Source organism: Anguilla anguilla, chromosome 1, assembly GCF_013347855.1.
Source record: "Anguilla anguilla isolate fAngAng1 chromosome 1, fAngAng1.pri, whole genome shotgun sequence".
NCBI lineage: Eukaryota > Metazoa > Chordata > Actinopteri > Anguilliformes > Anguillidae > Anguilla > Anguilla anguilla.
Window position 1 is genome coordinate 16,540,065 of NC_049201.1, and position 27,857 is coordinate 16,567,921.

General features: G+C 42.5%; 1 protein-coding gene across 10 annotated transcripts; it reads right to left on the reverse strand.

Annotated features, from left to right (window-relative positions):
• Nucleotides 1–211: 211 nt before the first annotated feature.
• On the reverse strand, nucleotides 212–26,874 carry LOC118213041 (serine/threonine-protein kinase PAK 6). Of its 10 annotated transcripts, none has more exons than XM_035391948.1 (10): nucleotides 26,715–26,874; nucleotides 16,623–16,874; nucleotides 12,622–12,849; nucleotides 7,704–8,333; nucleotides 6,492–7,013; nucleotides 6,261–6,394; nucleotides 3,732–3,858; nucleotides 3,180–3,305; nucleotides 2,186–2,320; nucleotides 212–1,732 (listed from the first exon to the last, which is right to left on the reverse strand). In XM_035391948.1, the coding sequence occupies exons 3-10, from the start codon at nucleotides 12,823–12,825 to the stop codon at nucleotides 1,565–1,567; spliced, it is 2,046 nt and encodes a 681-aa protein (XP_035247839.1). In that variant the 5' UTR covers nucleotides 12,826–12,849; nucleotides 16,623–16,874; nucleotides 26,715–26,874; the 3' UTR covers nucleotides 212–1,564. The 10 variants fall into 10 exon arrangements, with proteins under 10 accessions (XP_035247839.1, XP_035247670.1, XP_035247753.1 ...); XM_035391779.1 differs by lacking the exon at nucleotides 26,715–26,874 and adding an exon at nucleotides 23,490–23,848; XM_035391862.1 differs by lacking the exon at nucleotides 26,715–26,874 and adding an exon at nucleotides 23,144–23,254.
• Between the last annotated feature and the right edge of the window lie 983 nt (nucleotides 26,875–27,857).

Here is a 27,857-nt window from a genome sequence, read left to right on the forward strand (position 1 = left end):
CACATTGTTCTCACATTCTTGTTTGTCACTCATCAAGAAAAACATTTCTTCACAGCAAAATTATTAGTGCTTATTAAAGTCTTCGAGTGTCTACAGTCCGTGTAGAAATGCCAAGCGCAAATAATAAAATATTCGTAGAATATTAAATGGGAACATTCTGGAAAAACCTCTGTATCACAATTATGGAAAAAAAAAAAAAAACAGAAACACTTTGTGGTTGTTGCAGAAGGCCCAATGTGTAGGCTATTATTTATTGGTTCTACAAAATTAAAATATGAATTCTCTTCCATGAAAGACCTACAGGTACAAACACAATAATATTGTCACCCTGTAAGAATACAAAGACAAAATGTACATTTTTATACTCAGCTGGTGGAGGTCCTTTAGCATCACACGCTAAGCCTGTGTGCTTTATCTATGCAAACAATTGCAAATAAAAAATGCAGTCATACATATTTTCAGTAGGAACACACATTCTTAAAGGGGACTAAAATAGGTGCCACAGTACATTGCGTGGGACGATAGGAATTAGCAGTAACAAATTACCTAAATACAGAAACAAACTGAAAAGGTCTGTGACATTTATTTTCAATATACAGTAGGTAACTGCAAGTTCCAACTTGTAATTTTTCAATATGTGCATCAATTGTTTCTCAGTTATGGCAGAAGTGGACTGTACATAGTAAATCCTTTAGGCTGAGGCTCACTCTTTCACAATTTCACATCACACATTTCATAAACACCTTTCAGAAAAGCAGGTGGATTCATTTAATTATAAATCTTAACATATAATAAATATGAAAATAAATGTTCACCCTTTAATTTCCATTGAATCATTAAAAACATTACATCCCTCATCTTTTAAATGTAAACCAATTGCCATTATGTGGATGATTTCATAGATGTATTAACCGTACTGATTAGGGTTCTATAACTTTACAAGCATTCAGCATGGGCTCAGATGTGCCTCCATTTTGGGCATGATAGTGCCCGCGTTTAAAGTGCCACTGCAGAGAGTTGACACAAGTCTGGCCAGTATTCAGTCAGATTATGAATATGAAAGTATCACACATCACCACCGATCATGCACGGGAATACTTCTGAATTCCAGCTCATTCTCAGACGCCTGCTATCCAAGTTCTGTGTGGGCCCTACACGCACCCAACACGCTTTTGTGTAACATGGATTCTGAGATCTTTAGCTTTTATCTGTACTAGTATCCGTACTAGGGTTAGTCCATATTGAGCAATGAAGGATCCAGTACGTGGAGACAAGATATACATGGCACATGATTTCAACACTTTTTGGATTTAATGTAAGGAACTACTGTTGTTATGTTAACATGCAGTAGTTGCATTGTGCCCACAAGTGTGCACATGTTGATAAAGTGCTTAAGTTTCCTCCAGTCCTGTCACGTCTCAGAAACAGCTCTCCCTTCAAGCATCATGGGACAGAGTGGACATGGTGCTGCCTAGGTCAGCCCTGGGACGCTTGTGGTGACCCACACTGGGTTCAATTTCAGGGCCCTGCCAGAGGCAGACTGAAAGAGGGACAGCCTCCAGCATCAGCACCGGGACATGCGCTTGCGGTACTGCTCCACCAGGGGCACCAAACACTGTGGGGACCCGCTCTGCAGAAGGAAGGGGTGCTCAAGCAGGTCAGTGGCACTGGCTCGCTCTATTGGGTCTCGCGTCAACATGCGGTCCAGGAAGTCCTTCAGCATGGGAGAGATCTATGGAGGTAAGGAACAAACAGTAAAAATATTCATTATTTACTGTGTGACCCAGCAGAAAAATATCAAGGCACAGCAAATAAGGAAATCACACTGTTTGCATGTCCAACAATAAGTGCAGGGTCAAGCACAAAAAACTAAACCAATGCAAGCATAATAATAAAAAAACAAGTATGGTGTTTAAATGCTCTCAGTGGATACATGAAATAATAGCCCAGCAATGCCCACGAAGGTCAAAATGTTGTTCTGTTGTAAATACTGGAACTAACTAGGAAGCTTTTCAGTAGTATGTGGGTGTCTGTTTTCCTTCGAAACTAGAAAGAGGGGGAACAGACACTTGTGCCTGCTTGTGCGACATTGTGTATGGCTTTCCCACTTCTAATTGTGTGTGCGTAGGATTGCGTTTGTGTGTGTGTGTGCGTGTGTGTGTATGTGTGTGTGTGTGTGTGTCACCTTGTGTGTGTTCCGAGCTGTGGGTGCAGGCTCATCTCTCAGTCTCTTCATGGCTGCCACTGGGGCCTCGCTGAAATACGGTGGCTCTCCGTCCACCATCTCCACCACCATGATGCCCAGAGACCACACGTCCACCTGTCCACACAAGCACAGGGCACAGCTTTACATCCACATTCGAATGCATCAATTCTACAACAACAACAACCAACACAAAAACAGCTCAAATCATTGCTTATTGGACAAATAATTAAATAATATTATATCAGTATTTGGTTTGCGCATGGTAATAATGTCATTGTTTTAGGAAAGTGAGCAAAAGGTAAGGTCTGCATCATTGCATTTTTTCAATATTCCATTGAAAAAACATGTCTCATTTTGTTTTAGTTTTATTTCAGCTATACAAGTCTTATTTTCACTGCACTAAACAAAGAAATCATCGTGCACGGATTCATCATGCTTTTATTGGCTCTACTTTGTATTTCTGCATTCGCTCTAATGAAAAGCGCTAGCTAGCTGAAACCGGTTTCTTCATCAACAGCAGGACGAGTCAGGGTCTCAGCTTATGAGACGCAGTTGAAAAAGTTCAATTGTGCATGTAAGTACTTGATGCATATCAGAAAAAAGCCCACATATTTTCAGCCAGATTTCTAGTATCGTGCGGGCACATTCCTCACCACAGAACCATCTGGAAAGAGAATTAGAGAGCAGATAGCATGGTGGTGCTTTCGCTATCTGATCCTTTCCTCTCAAAACAGCTTGTAAAAAGTATACATTCACCCGGAGGGGGCTGAGATGCAGGATGCTGGCAGCTAAGGACAGTTTATGTGGTTGTAAAACAACCCTGACAGCTCGGACAGGGGAGAAAATGAGTCAATAAGTCAGGTATCAACCATAATGATTGGTTTTGTGTGGAAATGTGTTACCTTGCGGTCCTGTTACAAATACAAAACAAGGAAAGGGCTTGTAAGCGGCACTTCAGCCTCTTGATTCTTACCTCGGTGCTGTAGGGTGTTTTGGAGATCACTTCAGGAGCCATCCAATATGGTGTTCCCACTAATGACTTCCTCTTGGGGATGTCTTTACTGATCTGAGCACAGAAGCCAAAGTCTGACAGCTTGATCTGAATGGGACAGGATAGGAGATTAATAATGAAATCTACAACCATTCCCCTCTTACAAGTCCTGCTGTAAATGACATTTTATTTCTTTCACCCAAATAACTCATCACGCATATGGTTTCTGCGTTATCTGAATGGCAGCTGTAATGACAAATGTCTACAGAAGGTTTTAGGAACAAGCCAAAAATATTTTCATGGTTATTTAAAGGTTGAAACCTATGACTTATATTTGATTTTACATTCATTAATAAGGCTATGAACATCATATCAGTGAAAAGACTTATATTTGCTGTTTTGCTCAGAGGTTTATGTGTGTGTGTGTGCGTGTATGCGTGTGTGCACTGGTTAAGATCCCTTAAAGTACTAGAGAATCATTTGTTGTCTGTGGGGAACACAGGTGCATGTTGGGAGATGCTGCAGGGGGCGTACCCTTCCATCCAGGGTAAGCAAGATGGAGTCGCTTTTGATGTCCCTGTGGATGACGCCCTGGGAGTGGAGGTAAGCCAGGGCCTGCAGCACAGCCTCACACACTGTGGCTATCTGCTCTTCGTTCAACCTGAGGAAGACAGGCCCACGAGATTAGTCTCCTTCCCTGTAGCCCCCGCAGTGTCCACCTGTTATTATCGCAGTGGTCTCCAACCCTGGTCCTGGAGAGCTACAGGGTCTGCTGGTTTTCATAGTGACTCTGCACTTCATGAATCAATTAGAGCAGTTGATTACACAGGTATCTCAACTCACCTGGTGTCTTGGGTCTCAATTGGGTGCTGATTTTAAGGTGAAAACAAACGCCAGCAGACCCTGTGGCTCTCCAGGACCAGGGATGGAGACCACTGTATTATCATATCAAAGCTGCAGTGTTCACAATTCAGTTTCCAGTTGAAACATTTATTTTAAAAAAACAATTAGTTTATCTAATAATGGGGAGAGTCTCAGAGGAACGTTAACATGGATGGAAGTTTCTAAATGCTTCAAAAAGCATTTTTTTGAGCCAGTGGTTCTCACTCCTGGTCCTGGAGACCCGCAGGGTCTGCTGGTTTTTGCTGCTACTCAGCACTTGAGTAGCACAACAATTGATCAGTTGAAGCAGTTGATTACACAGTTAACTTAGGTCAGTTTCTTGTGTCTGAACTGGCCGTTGATCTTAAGGAACAATAAAAACCAACAGATCTCTGGCTCTCCAGGACAAGGATTGAGTATCACTGCAGTAAAAAGAAAAATGCAACCACATAAAGCAGGGGTGCCCAATCTTATCTGAAAAGGGCTGGTTGGGTGCAGGTTTTTGATTTAGCCCAGCACTAAGACACCTGATTCTACTTGAAGTCTTGTTTAAAGATCATGATTAGTAAATCACTTAATTGAATCATGAATTTTTTTAATTAAAATTTTTTTGGGCAAGTTAAATGTTACATAACTGCTCTTATTTTTTATGTGGGAATTTCCCACTGCTTCTGCCAAAATCTATCATGCCCCTGCACAACATTTAAAAAATACTGCGGTAAGTCCATGGTAGTAAGTAATCCAACAGAATTTACCACGGGATTGTCGTTTGTAAACATCGCCGTCAATCATCATCTGTGCTTATTTAGTGGTAATTACTTTATCAACTTAGATTCTTGAGGTGGTCCAAATGGGATCATTGTTTAAAAAAGGGCTTGACAAAGAGGCTATTGTGACCCCTAGCTGTTGGTGGACTGAAGTACCATGTGAGAAAACAAGGGGAGATGAACTGGTGGCCCAAAACATCCACCTGAACATAAATCCCACATGAACACCTCAAAACATTGCCAATGTGAGGTTATAAAAACTGGAAAAAGAAAGTTTTGGAATCTTGCTGCCTTGAAACCTACCTTCCTTTTTCTGTGCAGCGGGGTCGCCAAAAACCTCTTAGAAGCAAATAACAAATATTGTATATGATGGCTGGTAACTGGATCTGAACTATTCTGAACAACCTGTCTTCTATATTTATGAGATAAATGAATTCAGTTCCCTGGTCTCTTGATACCTGACACTTCAACACTTGCCTTATTGACTCATAGGAAATCTAGTTTTCATTTTGGAAATTAAGATTAAGATGAAAATATTGAGGAGTGGACTTCAATTTGTATTTTATTTGATACAAAAACCGTTTCTCATGTATGGTGCTGAACCATATGGCAGCACATTGAAATTAATTTCTGCTGCTTAACTTAATTATCGACTTTGTAGATAAAATTTAAACATACTCAAATCCAATTAGATAATTAAATTACAGCCCTTTCCATAGGGAGAATAAGATTTCTTATGCTCCAGTGGGATAGAAAGGATTAAGAGAAAGAAATATAATACTTTTGCTGCAGCCTTGCACTTACATCTTTTCGATAGTATGCCAGTTGAGGTGGTTCAGTCAACGTTACACTACCCTCTAGTGGTCTAAAGGAAGTACTGAAACTGGTCAGGGCACTTCTACTTTGTCTTGTTTTTCTCCTCTCTTTAATGATGAAAAAAGACACAGTGATAACCATACTGCATACCTAAGACACCTGTAGTTAAGTATAGGTTTACATTTCTCACTTGGACATAATATAGTAAATCATTGCAGAGCTTGTTAAACAGACCTGCCTCCTCATGTTTTACCCTGTAGGGAAGTAATCTCTCCATTGCATTTGCCTCGCATGGTAATGTGAGGCAAAGGACCACATTCCTCCTCAAATCTGCGAATGACTAATGACTATTTTTTTTTTCTTTCATTGATATTTTTGCCATTTTACCTTTTTTTTGGCTGAACCGCAACTGCGGGGCCAGTCCTACAAACGCGAATGTCTGTGACTGACTGGGTCACTCAGTGAGTGACTGAGTGATGAAGTTACACCATTGGTCGGCCGAGTTATGAAGTTACACCATTGGTCGGCTGGATCATGTGTGTTAGGTCCAGCCATATACTAAGTTTTTACTTGGTCTTGTTTCCCAATTACATCATACCTGGTTTCAGACACGATGTTGGTTAGAGCTCCTCCCTGCAGGTACTCCATTATTACCCAGAGTTCTTCCTCCACGAGAGCGCTCTTATACATTTCCACCACATTCTTGTGCTGGTAGTCCCTCATTATGACGACCTGTAAGAACGCGGAACAGAACGGATAACGTTAGGCCGGCTATACGTTCTTTCTACGGCTCACTGGGGAGCGATAATGGTGAAGGGGGACATCACACCTCATTAAAAAGGAGCTCTCGACGCTGTTGCTTCCGGAGATCCATCATCTTCACCGCTACCTGCCGGCCGCTGTGCTTCTCCCGCGCGATGCACACCACGCCCGTCGAGCCCTCCCCGATTTTCACAAAGTTCTCCAGGTACATGCGCGGGTCCCCCTTGTCCACCACCATCTGCAGAGCGGCTTTGAACTGATCGTGGGTCACCTTAAGGGGGTCCGGGGGGGGCCTGGGGGAGGGGTGCTGCGGGGGCCTGAAGGACGGGGAGCAGGTGCCGGGGGGGCTGGTGGCGAGGGAGCCCGTGGGGGAGGGCCGAGGCTGGGATGGGCTGTCCTGCACAGGAGGGCCGGGTTTAGAGCTCAGAAATGGGTCAGGGCCGTTCTGCCGCTTGCTGGTGTTGGGAGACAGTCCGATGGTGTAGCTGGAGGAGGGCCGCACTGTTCTGTGAGTCTTGCCGCCACTCACAAGTGGACTACTGGTGCCGTTGGGCAGGAAGCCAGGCTGGTGCCTTAGAACAGAGTCAGCCTGCGCCATGAAATAGGGAAGAAAGCATTCTGTACAGTTCCAATGTGATGGCCTCATGAGCCAGACAAGTCGACATGCTACCATTGAATTCACCTGCATCGTGTGGCCAATCTAATTATCGAATAATAAGTGCCTGCGTTTACTTCTTTTTGATGCACCCTTGAAGAACTGCCGAAACATTGCAGCTTAATATTTCCTAGCATAGTACAAATGATAATTCACTAATCATATTTTATTGCACTGCAAAACTATCAGCATTTAAAGTGCTGCCATTGACAGTAGGGACCACTTAATTATAAGCGCTCAATATTAGATTGGGAAGAACATTTACTGTACGTTTACATTTCCCCCACATCTTCCTCATTTGACATTATCTATAGCTGATCCCAGTGCAGATTATTATCTCTTTGTTTGGCATGTCCGTAGTCATTTGCTTTCCTTTCACCTTTAATCTTACGCAGCTGACAGCGTTTAAATCTCATTTTATATCTCACACTTTCTGTAACTCATTAACAGAGCTGGAATTTTGCTAGCGTGCGCAGAAGCAGTGTCCCACTCTTGACAGCAGTGGTTAACGCTCATGCCATTCTGGCAAATGTTATATTGAGCTCCTTAACTAAATCAGTGAGTCAGTGTCCCACTGCCAAAATGAAAGACACACGGGCGATAAATCAATGGAGGGATTGTCACCTTCAGGTCGTAGGAGGAGTAGGGCCTGCCAGGGCTGTTCTGGATCAGGAGCCGGTCGTGCACGCGAAGCTCTGGGGTCAGGCTTCCCATGTCGCCGTGGGGCTGCGCTCCCGGGGTGTAGAAACAGGAGACCGGCCTCTGATTGGGCGGGACAGTCCTGGGGCCCCGGTCTCTCCTCGCTACGAGCCTGTCCGTGGGGCTGCCCGCCTCGCCGTGCGCGTAGGGCCGCGGGCTGGGCGCGGCCCCGTTGCCAGGCTGGGGCGCGGTTGTATCCAGGGAGCTGACGCTCACCTCGTAGGAGGACTTGGCCCGGGGCAGGGCCCCGTTAGGCTGCAGGGCGCCGCCCTTCTTCGCGCTCGAGCGGGGGCTGCCGCACTCGCTCCTAACGTTGCGCGTCCTGTCCCGCCAGGACTGCTCGCCCCCCTGGCCGTCCTCCTTGGCCAGGTCCTCGTACTGGTACGATTCGCCCTCCTTCTCCTCCCCCAGGCGCCCCAGCGACTGCGCTCGCTTCCGCGCTGAGGGGCTGCTCTTCCGCAGGGAGTTGGAGCTCGTCACCGAGAGGCGGCTCAGGTCCGAGATCACCGCCGAGATGTAGTCCCCGTGTCCGATGAAGCTCCCGCGTACGATCGTCTGGAAAGGAAGTATCTCGGTGTCTCTAAATCACGCTAACCCTCCGCAGTATTAACACAGTATTTGGGTGCGCACTCTAAATCATTGATTTCAGTGAATATTAATGTCCTGGTATTGGATCATTTTTTTGGTTTTCTGTGCAGCATGGCCTAAAAATAAAACGCTGGCAGGCTATGATTAATCTGCACATAAATGGCTGCCCTTCTGAGATGAGAGCTATGTACACGCACTTGCTTGCTAAGAGGAGTTTTTTTTTTTGTTCAAATCTGCAGTTTTATTTCATCAAAGGAAATTTTAAACATCTTGAGTGTATATTCAATGTATATGGATAACTGTATTGTACAAAAAAGATTACATTCGGCCAACTTCATTGTTTTTTATGTAACATTCCAGACACATACCCTTTATTTGTTCACAGAGTACATCTGTTGGCGCTCCTGTTGTGAACATCAATCAAAATTGCAAATTGTCCTGATAAATCATACTGTCCCTACACTGACTTAATTAAAGTAAGATGTTACATTGATCACATTCCTTGACAAATATATGACAAACACATACTAAAACACTTACTGAAGTTTCCTTGGGTACGAGCATGACAGTATATGTCTTCAATACATGACAGTCTGTTCTTTATTCCAGAGGAGCCAGAAATAAATAGGTTATCTCTGCACAACCACCTTTCTAATGTAGTAGCTGTTGAAATGCAGCACTACCATGACCGTATAGATGGATTGTACTGCCAATCATTAACATTTGGTTATTTTCATTTTGTTTTTCAAATGAATATTTTGGCAGTACTGAAGGCTAATCCTGGATCAGATGTTGGGAGCAGAAACTGCGCAGAGACATCAGTACTGTTCATTCAGCAAGTTCAGAAAAGTTACTAAATCAAAACAAAATAGGAAGGAAAGTCGTTTAAATATCACTACAGTCTTGGAGATTTTTTAATTGTTTTTCAAATGTCACAAAAGTGCATTTCTTTCATGCATGATTATGAGTACTTCTGCTACTACTACTACTACTACTAATAATAATAATATTATTATTATTATTTAACCTTATTATCTCAAACTGCTTTACAGGGATTGAGGATTGAGTACAATATCACATCTATATATATGAAGTAAGCAATAACGCATGATGAGGTGATCATCAGGAAATAATAACCGACACAGAGGTGAAGAACCCTCCAATGCCAAGTTTTTTTAAAAGTCATCTTTTGTCTATTTATACAGCGGTTCTGTGTACAGCAGTTCCAGTTAGTATTATGCCATAAACATCAAGGGGGTCTTGATTTGGCTCTGTGCTCCACAGTTTTAGATTTTTAGTCAAACATATAGAAATTACAGCACTTTTTATACACAGTCTCCCCATTTCAGGGCACCATAATGTATGTGACAAATAACTTTGCAGGTGTTTCTGATCAGTCGGGCGTGTTCTCTTGTGTTCTTAGTGCAATTATAAGAGAGCTTTAAGTAACTAGCCTAGATTCTAGGCTTTTCATTGCCTTGGGAGTCTGTGGCACTTGTCAACAGAGAACCACAGCTGTACCACTGTAAGTCAAGGAAGCCATTATGAGGTTCAGACTTTCTTTGGTATTACCATATACATATATGTATATGCAGAACAGTAAGTACTTTAACCTCAGATGAAACAACAAACTGTCTCTTCGCTTTTTTTATAAGATATATATCTTAGTAGTTCACCTACAGCGCGTCATTTTCAGAACCTTCCAGTAAAAATCCTGCGGTCTCAGAAAGGATTCCATTTACAGCCCAGAAGGGAATAGACTCTATTAGACTGTGGCGAGCAGGCTCTAAGAGTGAACATGCGTCATGCAAAGAACTATATAACTGTAACTGTACATAAATTATTTCTGAGTTACAGGATCACTGTTCACACTGAGCTTGTTATTACTCTATTTGCAGTATAGTTTTGCTAGTTCTGCATTACTGTAAAAGTTTTTGAGGTGTCAAAAAACAAAACAATTCCCAGTGGCTCTTCAGCCTAACGTGTAACATTGACTATTCACTTTCTGTCAATGTTTGTTTTCTTGAGAGGCAATATTTGATTAATTTATCCTCAGGCAAGTGTCAATTTAATCAATTTTCTCCTTTCTTCGGATGCTTTGAAGAAAGTTAATTAAGTCTATTTTAAAATATGAATCAGGTAACTGTTGTTTAGCATGCTGGCTTCATTTATGCATTGCTTATTTTTTCCGTACTTACTTATTTGTTCTGACAACAAAGTTTGTTCCTACATAACATACATGACCTACATACACTTTCACATCTTGTGTAAACAGCTATAACCAACTTAGTCATTCTTATATTGCTTAATACACATTGGGTAAATGACACAATCTCTTTCACAAACAAAGCAAATAGATTCTAAATGGGCTTGGTTTATATGAACTGAATGTGAATTTTACAGTCAGCATTTCTGAGTGAATGGACAAATGCTAACCTATAGCTGTTATTGCTTTTCCTTAAATACATTTAGGCGAACTGTTTGATTCAAATGTATTTTTCTGTATTAAGAGCAAATTTATTTATTGAAAAAAAATTATGCTGAAAAGAAACTTCCTCTTATGAAGGCTACCATTTGTAACTTTTGGCTTGGACTTGGATGTTACGGCTGTTTTGGTATTGATAAAGCAACTTCATGTAACAATTCAAAACATATTTCCTTGTATTCAAATTGCCCCTTTAAGGAAATAAAAGTATTCTGTTCTAATGTGCACTTTACTTCTTTAATATGTGATAAGGTGACATAAGACCTCACGTTATCACAATCCTTAATGTGATTCAGAATCAGAGTAGTCAAACTCAATTTCTGGAGGGGGGCAGTGTCTGCTGGTATTTGTTGTTTCCTTTCAACCCAGCAGTCATTTAAGGCATTGAGAACAAGGTGAGCAGATTTGTTAGTCAATCAATGACCTAAATGATTGCTTTACAGTGCCCTTGCAGAATCTGTTATAATTATTCTGAATGAAGATTTCCCTGAAATAAAGAAACCTGCCCTTTCAGGTTCGTACTTCCTTTGTCATTGTAGCTGATAAAGTTTGCCTTATCAACTTTCACGTGCCATTGTTTTACACAGAACATTTACACTGTTTTCACAGCCAGATAAACCCGGAAGATCATATTTAAACCCTGATATTGACTGTGGTTGAGAAGCTGCAGAGGTGGAAAGTCCAGGGGTCAGAAAGTAAAAGTCCTGCCATGTGTTTCTTTCACCCATGAACTCAGCCAGCTGATTTCACTAATTACGTCTACCTCCTGGCTGAAGAATTCTGCCATTTAGAAAATCCAGGTAATTAGAACAAAATACTGGGGAGGACTTTTACTTTCTGAACCTGGATTCTCCACCTCTGGGGAAGCTGAGAATATCAACCCAGTATGTGGATCTCATAACTGTCTACCACAGTAATTAAAATGGTTAACAAAAAGATGGAATGTATATTTCTGTAATATATGAGGAAGTCCTGAGATTTGCAGTCTTTATTGCCCACTGGCATTTACACTGCTGATCCACTGCTGTACCTGCAATTTTTCTCCCCGATTCTGACAACTAGAAGAAGGCACCATGGATTATTATTAATTGCCTGCATGGAGTAATAAATCTTGCATGCCTCCTGGGATTCACGGCGTACAGTGAATGTACACAGGAGGGTCGTTATTCCAGCATCGGGATAGATAGAAAAGCAACGTGGAAGCAGGGGAAAAGTGTGTTGTTTGCAGCACCGCTACCTGGGTGTTCAATCTCCTGAAAGAAAGGAGAATGCCACTGCTCCAGAGGAATTTATTAAACATAGTGGCCCTGTTTCTTCAAAGGCTCTCTACATGTATGTTGTGTCTGAGCTCAATGTACTGAATACGGAACTTTCTTGATGTGTCACGGGGAAAGGTATTGGAGCAAGGTGCTCAAAGGGGTGACAAAATTGATGAACAATGAGAACTGCCTATAGTTTATATTGTATGTATGGAATTAGTATTCATGTGTATTATGCTAAGAGTTTGTTTGTGTGTATTTACTGAGTTTAGAACAAACATCGCAACACAATACAAATCTCCTCTAAAGTAATGCAACAGAGAAAAAGACAAATGGCTATGGCTATGTCAGCACAAGAAAAGCACATGAAATGCTTCAACTTTTGCCTTCTGGCAGTGCAGAGAGGTTTTTTTCATGCATTTGCGTTTGCATTTGCATGAGTTTACAGTGTCTAAATACTACGAGCTATCACATCCCATTGCAAAGTAGGTGCGCCCAAACTGTGGCCTACCTTCTTTGGCTTGAGCTCCACATCTGTAATCCTGGAGGGGTCCACCACGGGCCTGGGCCTCCGCAGGGTCTCGATGAGGCTCTGCCATTGCGGAGGAAGGCCCACGAAGCAACCCCGCTTGACGTCGAAGGAGGTGTGAACCCGGTGTTCGAAGTTCCTTGGTGCCGAGATCTCAGGCCTCCTCTTCTTCTTCTTGCGGAACATCCTCAGGTACGACTGAACGGAAACCTGTTTGGGGCGAGAGGGCTTCACGTTAAGGCAAGAAAGAAACACTCGCTCACTCCGACTTGTGCAGTACGGAAGGACAGCGTGGAGATGGAGAAAGACGAGGTGCTGCAGCATGTCTGCTGGGGCCTCTGATTTTACTGTCGCCTGGATTTTAGTTAGATTGATGACCTGGATTCCCCCCCAGGTGAAGCATACCAACTGACACTTTCATCAGAACCTCAAGTCAAAAACCATATTTCTGTCATCTATGACAGTGATTTTTTTCTTTTTCTTTTGTCAATTATCATTCAAGCAAAGAGTTGGTTTCCAGGGTAAATTTTTTTATATTTTTCATGAGCAATTTAAAGGCTAATCAAAACAACAACAACAAAAAAACGAAGTAAGAAAAGGCTTTTACTTTTTTTACATTAGCAATGTAGTCTCAAGCTGACCCCACTGTCTGTCTTATCTTTCAGTTGTCTGATGACTTTTGCTCAGGGGGCAAAGGGGGATGGGTTTTTGTAACCAATGAAGGCTATCTTGCCAATTAAGACATATTCATTCTCTGTGCCCTTTTACTCTTGAGCACACTGCAAGGCTCCAGTCAAGGCCTAGGGCTTTTTGTTGCATTAGCAGGAGAAAGGATCAAAAAATGGTTGCCCACCATGACCTCAAATGTATGTTAATGAAAGAGAATGCACTCCCCAGACTTCCAGGGAGATAAATAGAGTCAATAAATTTAAGCCACCCAGGTGGCTAGCCACCTAGGTGATTAGCCAGACAAGGGAGCAGTTGAAAACATGTTTGGGACACTTAATATGAACCATTCATTTTTATTCAGCAAGCAGACAAGCCAGTTCTCAGCTGAACTGAACAACTTGCGGTGTGCTATTTCTGCATCTGACAAGACATAGTCAGGGTTGTCTTTAGATATTGTCAAGCTGAATGAACTATTTAGCAGTAGTGATACTGATGATGCTATCCAGGTCACTCACAGCTCACACAGTACATAAAGTATAAAGTCCTATTACTCATAACTGCATGAATAATATTTCCCCACAGTCATCTCGTGACTCACTTACATTCTGATCATATGGTCAGAAAACATCTTGGTGAGATCTTTGAAGCAAACACGGCATGATTTCCCGACACTGTTTTTATATAATCAGATTTTCTATAGAATAGCACCAGGGTGCATAATACAAATTAAGATATTATATAATATGCGTTTCTCCAGGTGCCGTTAGCAGATTAGTGATATGCTTCACAGTATATACATAGCTCCTTTTTTAAATGCCTTTTTTCAAGTGACCTGAACTAAGCTGTATAAATTATTAATGCGTGACATCACTTCTTCCTTTGCCCCTTTCTCTGTCATGCAGGAAGTCTCTGCTCTGCCCCATGATAAGCAGCAACGACCCTTGTAACAGGAAATATCAGCGACTAAATACACCAACAGTCCTTTCTTCACCAAATCTCCTAAGGAGAGAGGAGAGGAGCCCATGGTCATGCTCAAGGAAATTCATTTTTTGGCAGGGGAGAAAAACAGCAAGGAACTATGTGTCCTGTCCACGGATAATTTGATCACGTCTGGTATACTTAGTGTGGCATAAGCTTATCATTCTCTGCTTTTCCTATAAACATAATGCAGAGCTGGAAAGACAGCTCCTTTCATCTGACAGGGACATTGTGCCATGGGGGTTGGGGTGGAGGTGGGATGACATGCCAAAGAACAGAAACAGTGACTAGGTTACACTGACTAAGCAAAACAAGACAGGGACCTTGTTTTTTTCTGAAACATTAAAGGTTTTGTTTTTAACTGCACTTACTATGAGCCACATACCTTAAAGAAATTGAAAAGCTATATCCATGGGTAAATATGCTTATGAAAAGTCCGAAGGGCATTTGTGTATAGAATGTACTGTACCACTGTAATGATATCCGCCTAGCCCAATGACAAAACTGTATCAAATTATTAAACTTTGTGCAAATATAGAACAGTAACAGCAGGTAATGTTGGTTTAAACATGAACATACCTATTATTATTTTCTGTTGCCAGAAATATTGTCATTGTCCATTGAGTTATTTTTAAAAATTATATTACCTCAGACAGCACATGAGGCCTTTCATTGTAAAACCTGAACTTGATTGGACAGCACTCACTTCTCCACAAATACATATATTTTCCACAAAAAACAGACAAAACTGTGGTTCCTATCTTTTTCTTGCAGGACAATATTGGTGTGCCCTGTTTTTTTTTTTTTCTTCTTTCAGCTAAAGCCTAAGTGCTTTCATCCTTTCTGCCTAAACTGGCATGATTAGCCGTTCTGTGTATTTCAAATGGGAGAAACTCTGAGAGTGAACAGGTACAAGTGTGCATGTTAGCATTACAGATCCAAACAGTGACTCATACAGCTCACCTTTCCAGTACAAGCAGCCAGATCAATATTTGTCCAAGAATGAAATGTAAACTGAAACAGGAGATAGGTGTGATAAGAAGCTAAGAGCTGTTATCAGAAATAGGATGTCTTATGTCCTGTATTGGTGTGGACTGCCATTATAATGCCTGTTGACACTTGTTTCCCTTCAAAATGAACTTTAAATGTGCAAATTTGGAATTACTGTGAATCCCATTTCACTGTTTCACTGCAAAACACCGACATAGGCAGACCACTATTGACTACTTGCTTTTACTTTTACTAGAAACACTTATTTTTATGTACACCTGCTACTGCCCTCAGCTTCTTATTTGAAACCACTCACTGCTGTTAAAACATTCTCTAAGGTTAAAATGTTGTGTCCTTTCTGTCCTATTTAGTACCAAACTACTTGTTCAGAAAATGTTCATAGTGGGAGATTTCCAGCACCAATAAAGACACATTTTGTCACCAGGCAACATGCAGTTAACACCACTAAAACACTTGAAACACTTTTAATAAGCTGAAAACTTGATAGCATTATTGATTTACAAGCTCTTATCGGTGGCATCTGTCCTCAACGCAACCTTACAGCAATCCACTAAATGTATGAGTTTCTCAATTACAATAACATTTTTACACCATAAGAAAAATGTCAGCATTGATCTTCATCGACACCAGGTGTAATAAGTTTCTGGACACGTACTCTTAAACCACGGGGACCTGACCTCTTGCTGGCTTACTGGTCTTGACGTTATCAAGAGGAATAAAATGAGTAAAAGGCTCAGCTATGAAGGACTTGCAAAACTTACGTTTGACAGAGAAAAATCATTCAGGGGTCACTTTGACAGGGTTTTTCTTCTGTTGTTTTTTTTCTTCTGTCCTGAATGTACTACCAAAAATAACCACTATCCTCACTCAAATGCCTCAAAAGAACTGCTTGCGTTCACACAAGCTTTAATCATTCTGAGCAAGGTAGGTAATTGCGTTCTTCAACAAGACAGGAAGCTCTGTTTTCTTGTGCGTCAAAATATTTTCCAGGACAGTTTGGCCTATTTTCCTTTTCAGGTGCGGTGTACAATTGAGGTGCATCTTTTGCAGCAGCCGGCCAAAAAATGGTCAAAAAATGACATTTTTGCTATCACGCTCTCCAAGCAAAATGACACGTGAGAGAGGTGTTTACCATCTAACTCAGAGGCACTGTCTGGGCCAGGGCTTGCTAAATGTAAATCCAGGGCAATCCATAATTCCCGGACGTGGCAAAAAAAGTGGTGCAACACAGCTCAAGCAATTCCTCTACAAGTTGGGTCCTGCGCAGGTCCCTGGAACAGGCGAGCCCAAAGGAAGCACATCCCGGAATCCGCGCGCGGTCTTACCTGTCCCCGCCCGGCCTCGCGCAGAGACCGCCAGCCTTTCCCAGCCCCTCGCGCCTAGCAGCTGTCTCAGTCGAGCGGAACCTGAAGAGGCGGGCGAGCGAGAGGGCGGGCGGACGAGAAGGAATTGGCTTGTTTGTGCCTCTTGCTGTGTTCCACCGCTCTCTCGTAGGGAAAGAGGCAGAGTTTGAAATCTGGGCGTGGTGTGGGACCGAGAGACGAAAGCTGGGATTTGCTGAGAGGCGACTCTCTGAGCTGCAAGAGGAAAAGAAATAATAAGGCTTGTTTGCCCTGATTTACCTCCTTATTTAGGTAACATGTCTTAGGGATTATAAGGGTAGAAGTTTTTCAATCCATTTGAGGGAACATTGGTTTGCGAGACTGGGTTGACTATTAGCTCATCTGGCGGCTGATATCCTTCACTCAAGTTGAGTATTAAAGAAGTGCCAGTGCCAGTATAGTTGGCCTTTATGGGGTGGACAAATCAGAATAAATCGAACAGATACAAAGCCAAATCATTTGATATGTCTAAAGCAACTGTTTGGTACCATGTTAAGAAGCAACAATGCACTGGAGAGCTGAGCAAAAGCAAAGAAACTGATAGACCAAGGAAGATCACTGTACTGGATGACCAAAGAATGTCTTCAATTCTGAAGAAAACCCCCTTTTCAACTGTTGAACAGATCAAGAACGCTCTCCAAGATGGAGGCATCAATGTGTCAAATAAAGAGAAGACTACACCAGCATAACCTCAGAGGGTTCACTGCAAAATGCAAACCACTGGTAAGCCTCAATAACAGAATGGCCAAGTTAGAGTATGCAAAAAAGAACATTTAAAATACTATAACATTCTGGAACAAACTCTCATGGAACAATTAACCTGTATCAAAGTGATGGAGAAAAGTGTGATGACAGATCCAAAATAATTTGGAATCCAACTGAACATTTTTGCTGAAACCAAGACTGAAGGCTAAATGAGATGGATGCATTACAGGCCTGGCAGAACATCACCAGGGACGATACACAGCATCTGGTAATGTCTAAAGGGTGCAGACTTCAGACAGACATCGAATGCAAAGGATTTAGATCCAAATACTAAATAAGGAAAATTTATTTAAGATTATGCCAATTTATCCAATAACCTTTAGTCCCCTAAAATGAAGGGGAGGGGGGGGCGCTTGAACCTTATATTCATTGTTTCATTTTGAATCCAATGTGCTGGAGTACAGAGTTAAAATAACTTGTGTCACTGTCCAAATACTTACAGACTGCACTGCAGATCAATGCAGACTTCTATTCTGTGTATGGTCACAACTTTGATTAGTTAGGATATATAGTTTATTAAACAGGAAAAATTCAGCATGGGTTCATTTGGATTCAAATGAATGGAATATAAATGAAGAGTATAAACTGGAATAATGAATGTGGACTGTTGACTTTTATTTGATGAAAATTAAGTTGAAACATGTACCCAAACTGAACTTTCCACGATAAAGAGTGACATTGAGACAGTTTTGAGATAGATTATATCTTGCCAGTACAGCATTCACAGCAGGGATTAAACTATGTAAGCATTTTAACCTTGAGTTAAATCCATTCCAGCACAATTTATCAATGCAAATCTTGCAACACTGCTGTGCATTTGCAGCTATATGGATGTTTTTTATGCATCAGATTTTATATTGAGTCAAAGCCTTCTGTGGGAAATGAAATCAATTATCAATTGAGTTAGACAAAAAACCACCTCTTACTTTCTGGTTGCAAAATACTTTTCATACAATCGTGACTTGCTAAATGAGTTGTCTGTGACACAGCATTTTTACGAAAGTCCACTTTGGTTATATCAATAATCACAAAAGGCCATTCAGCATAAACTGAAATATTACAGAAAATTGGATATCTATAGCTAGGAACTGTACCAGTTGGCCTCATGTGAACTGGATTTAAACAAAAAAAATGGTCCTGTATACATCTCAGAGTGCCTTTTTTTGCTAAAATTGAATGTTATTAACCTTCAATTACAGTCAGCTGAGAAACACTGTGAAGCCCCGTACTGTGCAACTGTCATTAAAAATGTATATTCTAGCAGAGACCTTAACGTCACACCTACCTAACTGGTTCATACAATGCTTCTTCTTTTCCTGGAGCGTCCCTCTGTGACAAAGACTATGTATCAGCTTCCACGGGCAGAGTAGCACAGGTATATCCTTTCTGCCCCAGATCTGGCGTGAATAGTGTTCAGTGTGCCTCCTGTTCAGGTGCCTCTGCCTCAGAGAATAAGGAGCCGAAAGCTCCAAAAATTGGCCTTACTCACTCACAATCACGAGAATTTTGCTCAAGATGGTTCTTCGTGAGATTCATTCTTTGTCTTTTTTTTTTTTTACTTGAGAAGCATCTTAATGATGATACGTTCTGTTACTTTCAATCAAACCTTTACTTTATATTTGTATTGTATTCTAGCTCGCCAAAATAAAAGTCCCCCAGGTAAGGCTTAACACAACAAAAAAAGGATAACTTCACATGGCTTAAATGGGCAGGCATGCTACTTGATTTCTCATTTTCCCTTTGTTAACAGTTGACAGCATGGAGAGGTGTACTCAGAAATAGAATAGGCTGGAGAGTTGGGGGGAAGCATGCTGTCAGTATTGTTAACTGCCACTGATTGCCTTAACCTGAGCTGCACACCATTCTGCTGTTCTCACAAACTGAGTCATTTTTCGCTACCAGGAGACAGAGTGTAATTTGTACTTCACATTCAGATTCCTCTCTGACTACAAGCAAGATGAGCTGCTTGTACCAGCTTAATACCATTCTAGCACTAAACATGGCAGTCAATCCAATGGGGCATATCATTGCCAATGGAGGTAGGGTCTCAGTTGGCAGGCTACTCCACACGTCCTCACTGAAGCACTGCACTCCAATTGAACTAGTTGTGTGAGCAGTAGTCTTCCAGGGCAATAACTGCACTGGCTGACGCTTGGCTGGTGGAATGATGTGTGGAGGGGAGTGATGGCTAGGGTACATACTTTTGGGCAGGACCCACATGTTAGTCTTTTCTAAATTGGAATATCACAGTGACAGAAGAGGTCTAGGAACATGGCGAGGAATCATTCATTCCAAAATTGACCAGTAAAAATAGGACGTAAAAAGTTGTTAAAAAGACGGATTGTACACAATGACATACTGTCTGACAGCAAACACTCATCTTCCTTCCAGACTGCCACACACTGTGTTGCAGTCAGACAGCAAACATTCAGGCTGCAGCACGGGAGTGTGGCACAGATTGTGTTCACCCTAGGTAATGAGACAGAATATGGATGACTCTCCAGAACTTAACAGGAATAAAACCAGCTGAGTAAACGTTCCGCCAACTATAAAGAGTCACGTTAAGACTTGTTCATCAAGGCCTAATATATACAGGACACGTTGACACTGACATGTAGAAAACATCCCACATTCAATCACCAGCTGTCCGTAGCTATCCTTTGATTATGAATCACCAATACCGAAATTCTCTCACAAAGTTACTGTTTACGTCTCTATTTTATGGGTGCCCTCTCCATTTTACCCCCCAAAAACTTCTGACAATATATTACTGAATGCTTATTTTAGACAACCAGCAGTAAAGTCCAGTTCTTTCCTGCACTCACTTTAATTAAAGATGCTCCTGGCCTGCAACAGTCCCTTAAACAATTTTACTCCCTGTAGATAAAGACGTATCATCAGGCTGTGGTCGTAAGACAGGCCAAATAGGCTCTCAGGGGCTTAATTTATTGATGTGGTGTGCTTCCCTTTCGAGACTTAGAGTACAGTGTTCCCCCATGAAAGCAGTGATTCATTTTCTGAACCCTTTCTCTGCTCACTTTTCCAGCTGGACAAAGTGACAACAGCTTCCCTCGACCTCGAATGCATCTTCCGATTGTGCCCCGCATTGTTAGCTATTTTCACCTGGCTCACTCCTCCTCCTTCCTTCCCATCTCCCTTTGGCTTTTCCCCACACAAAGGGCCACGCTTCATAGGGGTTTTTCAGACTCCCTGCCCAAATTTTGGGCAGTTTAGCACGCGTAGTTTGCCGTTACCCGGCCAATGGGCTGAGTAAGCTCTTTATGCTCTTTGTGACGGACGGGATTGTGCGCCGCTGTCCATCCCTGCGCGTCTGCACAATGGCGCGTTGTGAGGCTCCTTTCATCAACACCTGTGCGATCCACCCCGGCCCCCGTCTGCCACGGCACAGATGCGCTCCTGAAAGGGCCCGGTCGTTTGTCATTACCGTGGCAGAGAATCAGCGCGAAAGGGCTGCGGAGGAAAGCCATGCGTCTTTGAAGGCGCGGAGCTAGAGACCGATAGCAGCGGTCCATGAAGCTCCACGAGCCTGCCCGTCACTCTTCATCTACGCTCTCCCCGTCACTGCTCTCCCACTTTTCATCATTTTGATGGAAGAGTAAAAGAAATGTTTTACCTCTTCATTTAAGACAATCCACACAGTGAAACTAAACAAGCATGCACCCTGAAAAAAAATGTTTAATTGGATAAACCTAACATTTTTTCATCAATTCATTGTACCTATATTTTTTTAGGTTTTCTCAACTGAAAATGTTTAGGTTCATGAATGAAAAAAAAATTAGGTGTAAGAAATTTCAGCAAAATTTTTGGTCTATCCAATGAAACATTTTTTCAGTGTGGCTTGAGCATCAACTTTAGAAATACAAAATGGTGGAAATATGACAAGCAAATTTTTCCCCCCGAATCAGCATCCATAAGGATGCCTAGTGGGTTTGATGCGAATGATGTCTGCCGTGGGGTTAACTGCACTGATCAGATCTCGCTGTTCATTTCACCATATGGAACTGGATTTTGTTTGCTTTAACCGGCTAATTTGATTTACGACACAAATCCGCCATTGTTACTGATGTAACCTAGCATCATCCCTCGACCCTGCAGCCCTGAGTCTGAGCAGGGAATCTGTTTCCTGAAAATCTGTTGCTACGCTTATCTCCTAAAGTGAGCGGCGCCCGGAGGTAGAGCAGCTGCAGATCTACACAGCCACCCATACCTCTGCTGGATGGGGATTAAAACGTACACGCTGGCCTAATTGAACTCCTCTCTCCCACAGGTGCAGACACACAGACATTGTCTACTGGGTCAGACAGGGTCATACCACTCTTGGTATGTCTGCTCAAGAAGTAACAGCAAGTTCCATAATTTCTGGAATTTCAACCATGGCAGCAATTGAAGGAGCAGAAGTGCTCATCTTCTAATTCAAATACTCATTTCACAAATGGTTTTAAAGGATTTTTTTAAGACAGCAGTAAACTGAGTACATTTTTTTTTGTAGTTTTCTGAAAGAAAGAGCAAAATGCACTGTCTTGCTACTTGCACCACGTTGTGAATAGTGGTGCTCCATCAGGAGGCTGGGAAAGAATAACGGCCACTTTCTCAGCAAGTTTTTGTCTGCTCTTTTAACAGTCTTAACCCATTTTGCATGCATGCAAGACAGCTACAAACACAAAGGTACCTGAATGACAAGAAGCACACAAGCCATCAATCACGTGGATGGGAATAGCTCAGGAAAAGGGACATTTTACTGCAAGTGAATATATATATTTTTTTTCATGGTTTTCACTAAGACAGTATATGTATCAAATTCATTTGAACAATTTTTACAATTCTTTCATTAATTCACAATTATGGACACCCATCAAATTTATACATGTTATAAAGGGTAATAATTAAATAAATAGCTTTTATGGATTGTAAGTAAATAAATGCACGGTTACCTATGCTTTGCTACCATCTCTTTCTAGCAGTACAACTGAGAAGCCTGCAGAATATACAACCCAAAAAGAGACAAGAACCCAACAAATGGATTGGCTTTGAAAAAATGCTTTTTCACACTAACAAAGGATGCACTGTATATAGAAGAACAATGTATTGCATTTCTTTGAATCTGAACATTGCAATACTTTGTTTTAGGCAATATAGTAACACAACCTCAACATTAATGCAGCCCTAAACTAGTGATAATATTGAATATTTGCTGGGAAATGGCTGCTCCTTTCTCCTGTAATTCCAGTCTACCATCAGGTCACAAATGAATTTTTCATCACTTGCCCGTGTTAATCTTTGCCAATGAACTGAGTCCTGACAGCGCGGCAAAGCCAGACCAACATGTGCCTGCTTGAAGAGCAGGGAAGAATCAGGCTTGTTTTCAGCAGAAAAATCCAACACCCTCAAACTCAATTCAGTTACCTCTTTTGCCACCGCAGCACCAACCCACAGCAGCTGGATCCTTCTGGCACAATTCAGTCTTGTGCGCCTTCTGACAAGACCGTACCCTTCACCTGAATGGAACCCGACTGCACAGCACACAGTTGTGGAAGATGATGACCGACCAGCAGCGCCAATAAACCCACAGTTTCTCAGCGCACGGAGGAGGCGCAAACTACTCTAATCCGCGTTTCAATTAAAAAAAGAAAGAAGGATCATTCAAACACGAAAAAGGGAGGCAGTCCCAACTTTCTCACCTCGCTGTGGATACGCGCCTTCCAGAAAAGGTATAGAGAGGAGCAGGGAGGCAGAACAGAAGATAAGGAGGCAGAGCAGCTTCCTCTGAGGCATAACCTTTCAGAATGAAGCCTCTCCTCTATCCCCCTCATTACCACCTGGGCTCACTGCATTCTGCTGCTTGAGCTCTCCTCCTCTACCGCCGCTGCTGCTGCCGCTTCACCTCGCTCTTTGTCAATGAAGCTCAGCCTCTCTGCCTTTTCTCTCCCTCATCCCCCCCCCCCCCCCCTTCTCCTCCCTGCCTCCCGGAGAAGGCGAAGAGGGACTCCGGCTGTATAAATTAATGAAAAACGCAGGCCCCCTTACCTTGCCGTTCGGAGAAGAGAGGAGCCTGTCCTCCGGGAGGAGGCTTGTGAGTGAGCGCGCGCGCGCACGCACACAGACGCGCGGGCACGCGCGCACACACACACGCACACACACACATGCAGAGTCGAGGTGGGCTGGCTCTTAAGCGACAGCACACTGCAGGCTGCCGCTTGCCTGGGAAAGCCTAATGCATTCCTCCCTGCAGGCAGAGAGACACGCTGCCAGCTCAAAGACTCTTTGTTGGCGATGACTCATCCCCGGTGCCGTGGCTAACTTCTACGTGTGGCCGTACCTGCTCCCGGGGACTTTCAAAATAGGTAACACCACAGGGAAGGGAGACATCCAGAGTGAAAGAGGTCTGCAGCCCGAATGAGCGCTCTCTCTCTCTCTCTCTCTCTCTCTCCCTCTCAACCCCCTCCCCCGCCTTCCTAATGTGTGTTTTTGCAGCGCGCTAAACGATAGCAGCGTGTGCATCTGCTAAGACCGGTTTCCAGTGACGGAAGGTAAAGGAGAACACAGGACACCACCTGGGATACCATTCAGCCTCCTAGGCCACCCCCTCCCCACCCCCCCCACCCTCTCTTTCAGACAGTCTCCCATGTGACTGGGTCATATGAGACGGCTAATTGCAGGTGCAGCGCAGTCGCTATCTGCTCACCTTCTGCATTATCTATGCTGTGTGGTGGTCAAGGGCGAGAGGGCACGCTGACGGTTCTGCCCAGTATGGGGCCTTTGTTGCGCAGTCAAGTGAAATTACAGCTTTTCGCACGTTCGAGTCACATTGTTCTCAAAGCAAGGTCCTCTAAATACAGTAACTCGTGCAAGGGCTGATTATATTGTCAGTACGGTTTTTAACGACGTGTTAGGTCATGTCTAATATTCTGTGAAAATTTCAAACAGTGTGTTTCTTTTGAGGTTGTGTCCATTTTCATCTCTCATTATGATTGAGATGATTAATAGGTTTTCAGTAGAAAATATCTTTAGTTAGGATCAGGAATTTTGCCATGAGGCTGAATTACAGCGTTCCTCATTTACTTTTTTTGTACCTGCCTCACCAATGCTCACACATTAATGCTCCTGTAAATAAAATTTAGAAAAAGTATTTGCTTTTTCGGACATCCACTTAAAAATTTAAATGAAAACTTTAAAATTTATATGTGCTTACAAACATGCAGGGCTCATTGATATTTGATTGTCTGCCTCAACCATCCCTTTGTAAAGATGGCTTGGTTGAATTTTATTGGGGGCTATGCATAGTCTTGCAAATATATGAACTAACCTCTCACATTATCAGTGATTACTGACTCACTCCTGTACTGTAGAGAACTGAAGCATGTCAGGAAGCTTGGAGAGCCCCAAGACCGCATACTAACTGACACAAATCAGATCCACGGAGGTGGATGTAGCATTAAAACGGTGAAAAAACGGAAGACTCACCAGTGATTGAAAGTGTGACTAATGAGATTGCATGGAATGTGGTGTAAGGGTGTTCAAGATTAAAGCCTCCCACATAAGATGTGCAGCGCTACGGATTGGGCTGTCTTTCCTAACAACAAAAAAATGGAGTTTAAGCCTGCCTGGGACCAATTTGAACATCTCACAGCTGTTGGATATGACCCCTCCCCCAGCTATGCCATTTGTTATTGTTGGTATTTATTGTCTTCACACAGCCCGTGCATTCCCTCTGCTGCCCCCAGTATGCAACGCTACTTTCTGTGGTCTTCCTGGGTGGGCAGTCAAGGAAACGATGCCCCCCTACCAACAAAACACCTCTTCAAACACACTCCTCTAATTTCAGGGTAAGCCTATCACACCATCACAGGAATCCACAGCTACCAGCACAAGTGCCAGCACTGCTTGTACAGAACATTCCATCAGTAAGAGTTTTTTCTGCTTTCAAAAAAATAAATGAGTAAAAAAACATTTTTATGAATCAACAATGGAGATATGCAAATATTGGAAGATCAATGCACATAGATCACATAGATAAAATATTATTGGCAAGATAATGGTCAGCAATTGTTGCTAACAATGCTTTCTTAAATGCAGAGGTCGCTTGTTAATTAGGGCTTTTGTTATACAAGAGGTGTCATTTGACATGACTGCCTGATGAATACCTAGTCACTCCTCACATGAACTGCGAGCAATCACTTACAAATTTAGGTAAAACAGCCATGATTTCTTTCACCTTCTTTAAGTGTCCTTAAAATGAACTGCCTCAATCATGATGCAACTGCAGCATTTCAATCCATTCTGCAGACCAAAGCAATCTCAGTGTGACAAGAAGCTGGGGTTTAAATAAATAGATTTTCAGGAATGTGCATTGACTTTGTTATAGCATAAATTGTCACAGACCCTGGATGATGTTGACAACGAAAAGCGGGTTGTCTCTTTTGCCAAAAATGTATGGCCATAAATTAATAATATTGTGATGGAACAATTTGACAGAATCCGGCGAGAAGCGTTCATCAGTAAATGTCCAGGCCTTCTTCGGGTGAAGTAAGGAATAAAAACTTGAGGTTTTCTCACACAATAATGTTAAAGCAGGGCTGGCTTATAATATGGGTAGTTTTCCTTAAGGCCGTTTTCAGTTTCTTTTACATCCAGACTATTGTAGCTACTGCTAACGGAACTCTTATATCAGAGGCATCGGTCTGTCCACGATTCTCTGATTAGATGAAACAGTTTCACCCCTCAAGCCCCTTTTGAAGAGCAAGACAACAGTCATACCTCCCCCCGTTGTGCAATTACTTGTACAAATCCAGAAACAGCAGCAGTATAAGTCCAGACAGGTAGGCAGCTGCTGACTAATGCAGGAGACGGCAAAGAGGTACGTGGATATGCGCGACTCGTAAAACATGAGTAATGACACCTGATGTTTGTGACACACCTAGTCTTATAAAAACGTCCCTACAAAGGAAATCTAAAACCTCACGATACTCAGTGAAGAGGTCTAGCCACACATTCCTCTACCTCCACCTTTGGGAGAAACATGCAACGCTGCTGTCTGAATCAGCTGCCCGTCCCTCTTCCCTCTAGGCTGCGAAATGAAACTAGTTCTCAGCAAAAGGTTGCAAGCAGTCTGCTCATGAGGACAAGGTAAGCTGTTCATTTATTACGCCAGTTAAATTACAAGAACTGGTCACCTAACAGCTATTTTACCACAAGCTTTTTCCCCACAGCGTCCTTTCAAAGTCTTGCCTTGTTTGAAGAGACTTCACTTACCAGTTAAATGGCATCCAGATTCAAGTCCAATTAAAAGTGAGTCCAGCTTCTCCAGGGCTAATCAGAACTTTTTCCCCCTGCAGACCTGTTGACTCCAGCAGTCACACTGCTGCTCTGCCTCCACAGGGGCGACAGCATGGTTGCTCCTGCCTGAGGAGCAGCTCAGCAGGTTCCCCTGAGATAAATGACAAGGCAACTTTTCACTTGCAAATGAGTTACCCCACCTCTCTACTGTTCATTAATAATTAACTCAGTCGTCTGAAAGGCAGTACTTCTCGTCACCTGTTGCTTACTCCTCCAAAGAGATACAATCTGCTGCCAGAACTAAGCCATTTTCTCAACTGACCATATGTAAATGCCTGTGATCAACATTGATGCAATTACATTTTTTGTTGTTGCAACAGTCCCCTCCCTGCATTTTACAGTACTCACTCACAGTAACTGGATATTAATCTATAGCAGTGCTAGCCAGCCCAGTTCCTGGAGATCTAGTCCTGTAGGTTTTCACTCCAACCCAAAAAAAGCACCTCATTGAACAGCTAGAGATCTTGTTGAACTGCTAAGTAGTAAAATAAGGTGTGCCAAATTATGGTTGAAATGAAAACCTAGAGGACGGCAGATCTCCAGGAACAGGGTTGGTTACCACTGATCTAGAGTAAGAAGGCTGTGCAATACAATTGAGTGGAGTCAAAAATGGACTTATCCACTCATGGAAAAGGTTGAATGCAAATGAAAAAATAAGCTGTTGAGTGTTGTACCCCAATCCCCCTTGTGACGCAGTGAAAGTTCGTTTTCTGCTTTACACCAAACCAAATTAATTGTGAAGTCTCACTCTTACCCGACTGGATTTCAAACAAGAAAAAAAAAACATGCAAATCTCCCTAGATTAGAGCCTGCACCATGAGGCCTGACCTAGAACTCCTCTTGCATGCCCTCTACTGACTGATGGATAAATTACATGCTCCTAGTCCATAGTAAAGTCCAATAAATGAATTTACACAGAAGCTGGTGAAATTACATTCTGGAGAACGCTAGAATCAGCAGCCAGGAAGATGGAGTTCTGCACTCTACTGTAGTGCCACTCTTATTTTCTGCTCCATCACCTTCCTATGGCAGGGCATTCCAAACTCACTCCAGGGATTC

Coding starts and splice junctions, on each gene's coding strand:
- LOC118213041 (XM_035391694.1), bottom strand. CDS start 23,275: ATGAGGGGGATAGAGGAGAGGCTTCATTCTGAAAGGTTATGCCTCAGA. Junction 12,850..23,143: donor AGGCGCGTATCCACAGCGAG/GTGAGAAAGTTG, acceptor CGCCCCAAACAG/GTTTCCGTTCAGTCGTACCT. Junction 6,395..6,491: donor GAGAGCTCCTTTTTAATGAG/GTGTGATGTCCC, acceptor GCGTTCTTACAG/GTCGTCATAATGAGGGACTA.